The 10,277-nt window shown below is 47.9% G+C and overlaps 1 protein-coding gene across 5 annotated transcripts in view; it reads left to right on the top strand.

The window, feature by feature from the left end:
- Positions 1-69: 69 nt before the first annotated feature.
- AGAP3 (ArfGAP with GTPase domain, ankyrin repeat and PH domain 3) overlaps positions 70-10,277 on the top strand; it is a 74,059-nt gene continuing 63,851 nt past the window's right edge. For 4 of the 5 annotated variants that reach the window (XM_044679623.1, XM_044679621.1, XM_044679628.1 and 1 more), the window contains exon 1: positions 70-391. In XM_044679623.1, the coding sequence (XP_044535558.1) occupies positions 70-391 (322 nt within the window). The remainder of the gene's footprint in view (positions 392-10,277) is intronic. The other variant, XM_044679622.1, reaches the window with a different exon arrangement.

Below are 10,277 nucleotides of genomic sequence, written 5' to 3'. Positions count from 1 at the left end.
CCGCCGCAGCAGCAGCAGCCCCAAGCAGCGCCGCCCCCGCCCCGGCCCGGCCCCCGCGGCTCCCGAGCCATGAACTTCCAGGCGGGCGGCGGGCAGAGCCCACAGCAGCAGCAGAGCCTGGCGGCCTCGGGGGCGGGCGGCGGGGGCGGTGGGGGCGGAGGGCAGTTCGGCGGCGCTGGGCCTGGGGCTGGGGGCTCCGGCGGCCCCTCCCAGCAGCTGGCCGGAGGGCCCCCCCAGCAGTTCGCGCTGTCCAACTCGGCGGCCATCCGGGCCGAGATCCAGCGCTTTGAGTCGGTGCACCCCAACATCTACGCCATTTACGATTTGATCGAGCGCATAGAGGATTTGGGGCTGCAGAACCAGATCCGAGAGCACGTCATCTCCATCGAGGGTAAGCGAAACTCGGGTACGCCGTGGGCTGCGGGGTCGGGTAGGAGGGGCCTGGCCATTCCAGACGCCGTCTGGGGGGCCCGGGACTGGACGTGGCCAACCGCGGTTCAGCGGGCTCCATAGGGCCCAGCCACGCCGTTTCCCGTCGGAGGGCTTTGCAGGGTTGGGGTCTAGGCCGTACAGCTTCTCCACCCGCGGCACAGCAGGCAGGGCTGGAGTCCAAGCCACGTTCTCCAGGGACCCCGGTACAGGCCACCCGGGCTGCAGTTGGGGGACGCTTCTCCCCGCCGCTTGGGACTCGGGGTGTGTGTAAGGGTAGGGGGCTCCGGAGCCGAGGCCACGAGATTGAATGGGGAGGGGGAGGGTCGAGCATGACCAGTGAAAGAACCAGGGGGAGGGGGCCGAAGATCCAGAACTGGAGGCGCGGGAGGTGGGGCTGCTCTCGTGGAGGCGTCTAGGCAGCTGCTCTGTCCTTCCCGGGGGGGAGGGTGGGAGGGAGACTGGGGATCTGGAGCCTCCCTCGTAATGGCATCTTTCCCGGGCCGGGCTCCTCCCGGCCCCCAGAGGCTGGCGTTCGCCCCCGACTCTCCCCCCTTCCCCATACCCATCACACACCCCCACGCCGCGGCGGGGGAGCTGCAGGCCCGGGCCTGGCGCGTGGTTCGGCACCGGGGGCCGCGTGGGCGGCGGGCCCGTTATTCCACGCCCTCCTGTCCCCACCCGCGCTCTGCAGAACCGCCTGCTCAGATCCATGCGGCTGCTTCCCTGGGAGCCGCCCCTGGGGCGCTGGAAGAAGTGGGGAGGTGTTTGGGAGGGGGCAGGGCTGCGCCCCACTTGGGCGCTTTCCCCTGAAGTCCCTGGAGCACACAGGGGCTGTTTCGGGGTGGAAGGCCGTTTGTGAGCTTCGGACTTTCAAGCTGTCCTCGGTTCGCAGCCCCTGAACCTCAGATCCTTGGCAAAGGGCCAGCGAAACTCAGTGGCACCCTGACCTTCGCGCACCAGGAAGGGGCAGATGGAATGAGAGTTAAGCCATCTGCCTGCTTCACCGGGTCCGAACTGGGATGGGAAAAAGAAGGATTTCTCCTTCCCTGTCAGCCGCAATGCTAGGTGTCCGAAGACTTTGCGGGCCCCAGGAGGGGGAACGCGAAATTAGGAAGGAGCTTTTGCTGTGCAGTCTACTTGGAGATGGGGCAAGGCAGGGGGCGGGGCGGCGCCTCTGCTTGACCCTTGTAGGTTGAGCCAGGCTCTGAGGCTTGGACTCCCCTCCTCCGCCGACCCTCACTCACTCACCCCTCCCTGAGAGAGGCTAGTAAAAGCTGGAGCATTGAGACCCTAGAGGCAGGGCCGGGGAGGTGACTTCTTTCCCTCCGAGTTCCCCTTTTCCCACACCTCCTGGTCCCTTTCCTCCCAAGGCTTAGTTCTCTGTGAACTAATTAAGTAATACAGTGGCAGAAAAATCTCATTAACATGGATCTGAGTCAGTGGCCTGAATCATCGTCGGAGCTGTACAACTGGGTTTTCTCCCCATGCTTTAGAGTATGGTATTTCTGTGGACTCGGGAGGCTTTCATTGAGGAGGTCAGGTAAATGGGATGGGGAGGAAGGCGAGCCAGAATTCCATGCTGTCTCTTCTCATTGGAATAGGGAATTCTGAATCTTTAGGAGATTCCCTGGGACCCTCCTGCCCCCTCCCCCCCTCAGAATGTGAAGAGGGGCTTCGTGCTAGCAGCAGAGTCCCTGGACCAGGGAAGGAAGGAAGCAGCAGCTATCCAATATATTCCAGGGAAGAAGAGCTTCATTAGGCTCATGAAAGCACTAAAGTATTGGGGATAATGATAAACCACTTCTCAGTCTTAAGCAACTGATGATACTGATCTAGATCCCCAAAACCTGTACCTGGGATACACTTGGGTATTTCACTACTGCCTTAAAATTCAGGAAAATGGAAAAAGAATCACCTTTTTGAAAACTTTCCTTCAGTTTCTGCATTATTTTTCAGGAACACCCGCCTCCTCCCTTCTGCTTATGTTTCAAGGTTTTGGTATCTTCTTGAAGTAATAACTCCTGCCCTTTACCTTTCAGCTCTATTCCCTTTGTTCCAGAATATTGATATTTCTTGTAAATAGTTTCTCCCCCTTTCCAAATTTTCCTTTGCCATCTTACCTCCCCCGCCCCCATTCTTGAGCCATTTGGTGGCAAAATGAGTAGAGTGCCAGGCCTGGAGTCAGGAAGACTTTTCCCCTCTCTGAGTTAAAATATGATTTTAGACACATACTAGCTTTGACCCTGGGCAGATCACTTAAACCTGTTGGTCTCAGTTTCCTCATCTGTAAAATGAGCTGTAGAAGGAAATGGCAAACTGTTTTAATATCTTTGCCAAGAAAACCCCAATTGGGGTCATAAAGAGTTCATGATTATTATTTTTTTAAAGCTATTTTCATGTCCTTCCAGCCCTCCCTTCAGACACTTTCTTTTCATCCATCCCCAGTAGAATGCTTCAGGGCCCCTTCTATCTACCTTGTCTCATTCCTGTAATCTTCCTATAATTATTTCCTGTCCTGTGGGTAAAGTCCAGACTTCCAGTTAATCTTCTTTATCTTTTGTTCCAATTTCACTTCATCTTCAATTTCTCTCTAGCCCACCATTTTTGCTATAAACATGAGGGGTTTTGTTGGTGTTTTGTTTCTTCCCCAATCTTACTTCTCTTGGAAATGAGAGCCTTTATTCATCTGTCAAATCATTTTTGCTTTTGCCCAGTAAAATGGTCTCCTTGCCCATTTCTCTGAAGCCCTTTCACTTAGAACCTTTCCCTAATAGTACTAGGGGTCCCTAATTCACCATGATCCTCCCTCCCCACCCTCCAATAATGACACCTCCCCCAACATACACACCCTGCATGATGGAAAGGTGTCAAAAGACCTGTGTTTGTCAGCTCTGCTGATCACATGTAACCTTGGATAAGTCATCTAAACTTCTTAGAACCTTCATTTCCTTTCTGTAAAATGGGCATAATAGTCATACTACTTTATAGGGTAAAGGAGGAAACACAGTATCCTTAATACATCATAAATTATTTTAAGTCATATTATCTGTTTTTTAGATTGTCAACACGAGGGAATGAGCAATATCATCTCTATGCCTCAAAAGGTTTTCCATTAAGAACCAGTTAATACTTTGGTCAATTATGGTACATTATTGATCTCATCCCATCCCGGAGAAAGGAGATAAGGCAGTTAGTTGCTGAGAATTCTGTCTGGGGATTGAGGAAATGCAACCGTGGAATTACTCTACCTGTTCCATTTGCTCTGAGCATTCTTCCCCAGGGCCCATAGGTGGAATAAAATACCACCCACATCCAAATCATGAACCAGAGAGTGAGAGAACTTAAGATTTTTGATGCTAAGAGGAAGAAAGTGCCAGGATCACTGCCCTTTTTCTATAGACAGATGTTCTCGTTTATTTCATTAAATATCTCCCAATTCCATGGGATGCTTAATACTTCATTGTATCTAATGTTTAACACTTCATTTTTAAAAATTTTGAGTTCTAAGTCCTCTCTCTTCCATCCCTTGAGAAGATAAGCAATATGATATTGATTATACATGTGAGATAAGACTAACTGCCAGTGAGAGTGTCCTTGTCTTTTCTTCTTTTCCCCCACCCCAGTCCAATTGGTGAAGGTGCTAAATGCGCTGGACAATTATATCCCTAATAACATTGGTCCATCCATCCTAATCTTTCCCCTTCCACCTCCCTAGTTCAGACCCTCAGTTACCTCTTTTTGACTTGTAGTTACCTTTTAATTGGACTCCCTCTTTCCATTCTTTTCCCTCTCCAATTCTTTCTCCACATTGTTGCCAAAGTCTTGGTATTTAAGTATAATGGTAACTTCCTGTTGCCTACTGAATAAAATTCAAACTGTCTACCCTGAGATTCAGGATGGTCTACAACCTCCCCATAGTTTACCTTTCCAGTTTTATTTAACACATTGTTCTTTTAAAAATTCCCTTCTTCACACAAATGGTTCTTCATCTTGTTCTGCCATCTTGCTCTATGGCTGATATTACTAGGGCAGGTCACCTACACATATCCTATTAAAATGATCTCCCTTGCAGGCACATCTGGGGTGCCATTTCTTCTTTAGAACTTGGGGTTTTATGGTATAGACTTTGTTCTCTACCATCAAGAAATCAGATGTGTAGAGAAGAGACCAAGCAAAGTGATCTGCTTGCTCATCAAAAAGTCTAATGGGAAGGAAAAGTATTTGTAATAAATCTTCCTTTCCAAATTTGAAGAAAGGATGGGACCTGAGAGGAATAGCTATTGTCATTTTTGTAGTCCTGACAACAAAATAGATTGTACTTTCAACTTATATTCATTGATGTTGTGATGTATCTAGTATATAAATGCCTTGATTTTACAAATAAGGAAACTGAGGCTCAAAAGTTGTCATTTCAGAGTATCTCAGGTATCAGAACTAGAATTTAAACCTGTGACTTAAGATCTTTTGTTTTTTTCTACAACATCATGCTGCCAGAGAGAAATTGCCTGTGCCTTGGTTCTGAGGGAGGAGAAGAGAGATCATTGGATATGAAATTAGCGGTCTATGTTTGAATCCTTACCCTGTATGACCTTGAGCAAGTCATTAACCTTTTTTTCTACTTCAGTTTATTTTAAAATTAGAAAGTTTGATTTGATGACCTGTAATGTCTCCTTTAGCTGTTAAGTGCTCTTGTCTTTATAATAAGTAAAGCTCTACCTTAAGAGGAGGTTCCAGGCTCCTCATTGCCTGGGCTAGACAGTGCAGTTTCTTCTCTGGTAGCCCTCTAGGACCAAGCTCTCAAATATAGTGCTATCTAAAATGAGATGACATACATATATTTTTTAAACATTTATTGATACATTTGGTCTTTCATATCACAATCAATTTTCAACATACACATCTGCTTAAAGAACACCCCACTCCCTTTGCAACAGAAAGTCAAGCAAAATAATTCAATTCTGGAACCTAATAAGACTGTGTATGAAACATTCAGCACCCATAATTCTTTATCTCTAACAAGGGAAAGAAAATATATTTCAATCAAGTAAAGTGACTGCTTATTGACTGGGAGTATGTATAACATTCAGCACCCATAGTCTCCCATCTCTAACAAGAGAAGGAAAATACATTTCACTCTCTGTTTCCTGAGACCAAGACTCGTCATTATATTTGATCTGCGTTTAGCTGCCCTTTCATAGAACTTCTTTTTACCAGTGCATAGTTTGCTGTAGCTATTTGAGTCCTTTTTCTTCTGCTTGGTAAGCTCTTCCTCCCCAGGGATAACCAACTACCAAACCCCTGCCCTATGCCTGCGACTGTTCTAGAAACAAAAAGGCACAAGAAGAGGATGGCACGGGCCCTGCTTTCCTGACAAAGCTTACTGATCATTGAGGAAATGGGAAAAACATGTGGGACAGTTAAGAAACCAGCACAAGTTATGAAGTGCTCGAAACAATGGTTCTCTTGATAAGTCCCCCAGCAAATGAGAAGGGAGCCATTTGTTTTGTTCTGGGAGTAGTCGGGGAAGACTTCACGAAGGAGGTACGGTTTCCATTCAGCCTTGAAATACAAGTAAGATTTATATGAGCAAGAGGGGCAAGGTTGAGGGCCTTCCACCAGGGAAGGGAAGCCTCCACGCAAAGGCACGGGGACAGGAATGAGCACAGCACATGGAGGCCAGCACAGTTGAAGTGGACTAAAGGTAGCTCTCAGGGAATCTTGGAGAGTGAGGTCTGATAGAAATGAATCATAGGGAAATGGGTATCAAGTGACAACATTTGTACAACCCAGTGGAATGGCTTGTTGGCTCCGGGAAGGGGGGGAAGGGGGGAGAGAAGGGAAAGAACATGAATCATGTAAACACGGGAACATACATATTTTTAAAATTTTTAAATAATGGAAAAATATTTTAAAAAATAAATAATTTTTTAAAAAAAGAAGAAGAATGAGATCTGATAGGACAGGGCCAATGACGGTGCATTGTAGGAGATGAGCAGAATGTTTAGACTTGGTATAAGAGGTATAACCTTCAAGCCTTGCTTCCTAAGACTCGAGGCCGGTGTCAGGGTGGGAAGCCTTTCAGGGCTGAAGGAAGAAGTGGCAAAGGGTTTCTTGCAAGTGCTGAGAGATTTCCTGAAAGAGGAAGGACCTGGAGAACGATCATGATGGAGGGAACCCGAGAAAGTCCCCGCTGACCAGGAGATCAGAGGGGCGAGGAGAGACCGAAGCGAATGAAGCCTTCCTCCGCCGCCCTGCTGGTGGAAGTGATCTCTGGGTCCTCAGAGCTTCCCCCCTTGGGCCTTAGCATGTAGGCCCTGCTCTCCCCCTGCACACAGGCCCTTCCCCTCCCAAGCCCCACCTCGCTAGCCCCAACGTGATGGAATCTGAAAGGAAAGGAGCCGCGGATTGGGGGGGTCTCTGACACTCACAGGTGGGGTGTCTGTGGGCGACCAAGTGAATGGACTTTTCTGAGCCCATCTTTCTAGTGGGATACTAATCCTTGGTGCTCACTCACTCGCCCCACAGGGTTGTAAGCCTCTGGCGTGATGTCGGTGAGTCATGATTATCAATTTGGAGGGGGGGGATACAGACGTGCGATTTTATTACCGTAGGGTGATTCTAGGGAGGAAACTCCCTCTCTGCAGATTGGGAGGGTTACAGGCATTGACTAAAGGAAGCGCCGAGGAGGGTTTCAGATAGATGCTGTGCAGAGTGGGAGGCTGGGGGCTAGAGCTCCTGAGCTGGGGCTCTTTCTTATTGCTGCTACCCAGAAGGGAAGAAGCTGTGAAAATCAGCATGACCAGAGAGCCTGTCTACCTACCTGCCCCAAAGGCTCTCCTCCTGCACTGCCAGAATCTTTTCACTTCTGCCTTGTGGAGAAGCCTTGGGAATGAACGAACCTTTTCTTTAAAAATGCAAATAGAAGGGGCAACTGGGTAGCTCGATGCATTGAGAGCCAGGCCTAGAGACTGAGGTCCTAGATTCAAATCTGTCCTCCGACACTTCCCAGCTGTGTGGCCCTGAGCAAGTCACTTGACCCCCATTCCCTACCCTTATCACCACTCTTCTGCCTTGGAGCCAATACACTGACAAGAAGGTTAGGGTTTAAAAAAAATGCAAATAGATGCCTTCAAATAGTTCATTCATATTGTTCTTTCCAATAAATAGCCCAAATCCAGTGTACTCCAAGGTTTTCCCGTTTTTTTTGTTTTTTTTTTTGCTTTTAAGTTCCTAGTTGCTCTTTTAGTAACATTTCTATCCCAAAAGGGCTAAGCTAGGAAGTGAAATGACTTGCCCAGGGTCACACAGCTAGGACAGGTCTGAGGCCAGATTTGAGCCTATGTCTTTACCCTTGAGAATGGAAGTTTTCATTAGAAAGGACAGTAAATAATTTTCAAGTATGTTAGTGCACTAGGAAGATGACTAGGAAGCAAGGAAGAAGGAAATAAATATCAATCAACCAACCAGGGAAGGTAGGTGCAATTATTACACTCATTTTACAGTTGAGAAAATAGGTGGAGGTGAAATGACTTGCCCAGAGTCACACAGCTTAAATAATACATGTCTGAGGCTGAATTTAAACTCGAGCTGTGCCACCTTGCTAGTCCGTGGAGTCCTCTTTTCCTATCAGTCCCTATAACTAGGATTCATTTTGAAAGCTCCACTCCATTGTGGATAAAGTAGGCATTTGTGCATTAGCCTGGGACTCCCTAAGCATCATTTATAAAATTATTTCTAAGAAAAGATTCACCCCCAAATTCTATTCCAATGACTTTCTGAACAGTGGTCAGAAGTGATATGATTCTTTTCCTGCCATATATATATACATATATATGTATATGTAAATAAAATTTATCTTTTCACTTTTCTCCCCAAATATATTGTGAGCTCCTTAAGGATTTAACAATTCTGTTCAATTCATGAAATGCTTGTTAAAGCCAGAAACACTGTCCTCTGCCCTTGTGGGGCTGTTAGTGTGGTAGGGGGATCGCATTCATGCATATATGAGTACAAGAATACAAAGTGATACAGGATAGTAAATGGAAGGGAGCCTATCTGGGAGGTCTCCTTGGAGGAAGGGGCCCTGGCATTGGGCTTGGAAAGATGGCAGGGAATTCAGTAGGAGGGGAGGCAGAGGGCTTTGCCGAGTGTGTGGGGATGGTGGCAGTGAGTACTGCACTGTGGGAATTGTAGAATGGGAGTTTGGAGCATTTTAAAATTTGGTTCTCTTGCTAAGTGAGATTGCCCCAAGGGGAGAGGACAGGGGACCCCATGGTTCTAGGCCCTTGGTTTATTACCTTGGCCACTTCCCCTTCCTGGGCCTCTGATCATTCATGAGGGGTCCACAGTCCTCTGGTTCTTCTTGGGGGCATTGTTTTCTTCAGAAAAAATGGGAAGCCTAGAGAAAGGAGGTTTCAGGCACAGAGGTCCCTCCTGGCCTCCAAAGTTTAGGGGACAACTATGGAGAGCCCCCGATTTGGGGGAGAGGAGAAGAAATGGATGGACAAGAAACTGGCAAGTGGTGCGTGTCTGGGGGCGGGGAGGTAAGATGGGAGAGCCTGTCCCTGAGTAACGGTTCAGGTTCCTTCTAGGCTCAGATCTGGGCCATCTGGCAGACCCTAGTTTCCTGTGAAATGTTAAGAGCTGGAAAGCCTTCCTGGGTCCCTGGCCCTCTCTGTGATCCCCGGGCTTAGCACGAGGCTGGCGCCCATGAGCTAGGCCTCTCTAGCACGAGACAGGTAATGGGAATCCTAATTGTGGGGGTCTGGGGAGCTGGAAGGGCCCCTAGACACCGGCTGGCACTTGTTACTGCTCCCGTTACAGATGGAGGGGCTCAGAGCACGCAGACTGCCTCCGGGGCTCCGATCTTTGCCCTCCTTACTGCAGGTTACCCCAGGCTCTGGGAACCCAGGACCTGTCCCCCACCCGTCTCAGAGGGAACGTGTTAACGAGCCGCCAGATGGCCAGAAAGGCGACAGATCCAGATCTAGGAAGAGGGATGGGGGAGCCCGGAACCTGGTTAATTCACAGAGTGTATCATTGACTTCTGCGTCACAGAATCCAGGGCAGTTTACTGGGGACACCTTTACAGAAACCAGGTCGTAAGACAGCCTTGAGGTGGAACAGTACCGGGAAAGTACTGGGCCTAGAGTCAGGAAGAACCAAGTTCAAATCCCACCTCAGACGGACTTGGTCATATGCCCTGGGCAGGTCATTTCACCTTTGCCTCGGTTTCCTCAACTGTAAAATAGGATCATAGGAACTCCTCTAGAGTTGTGAGAATCTAATGAAAGAGCTACGGAGAGAGACAGCTAGACAGCTAGCCCACCCGCCAGATCTTCTAGAACCCCAGAATCCAGCTCCAAGTGAAATGGATCCCTTCTGGCAGTTATTCACTTAGAAAACCACTCATTAACATTATATGCTGGTATTGTATTTTATTTATTTTGTTAAACATTTCCCAATTAACAATTTAATCTAATTCAGGCTAGTTTTGTGAGTGGTGACTGGAGCCTTCCCGCACTCAATCAATGGTCTAATGATCCTGAAGCATTAAACTTGTTTCATTTTAAATGTTTTTGGGGGCAGCTGGGTAGCTCAGTGGAGTGAGAGCCAGGCCTAGAGATGGGAGGTCCTAGGTTCAAACCCGGCCTCAGACACTTCCCATCTGTGTGACCCTGGGCAAGTCACTTGACCCCCATTGCCCACCCTTACCAACTCTTCCACCTATGAGACAATACACTGAAGTACAAGGGTTTAAAAAAAATTAAAAATTAAAAAAATAAAAATAAAAAATAAAAAATAAATGTTTTGGATATAAATTTTTCTAACACGGCTTAAGTTGT

This window comes from Gracilinanus agilis, chromosome 5 (assembly GCF_016433145.1).
Source record: "Gracilinanus agilis isolate LMUSP501 chromosome 5, AgileGrace, whole genome shotgun sequence".
NCBI lineage: Eukaryota > Metazoa > Chordata > Mammalia > Didelphimorphia > Didelphidae > Gracilinanus > Gracilinanus agilis.
This window is presented reverse-complemented; position numbering and strand designations above follow the sequence as displayed.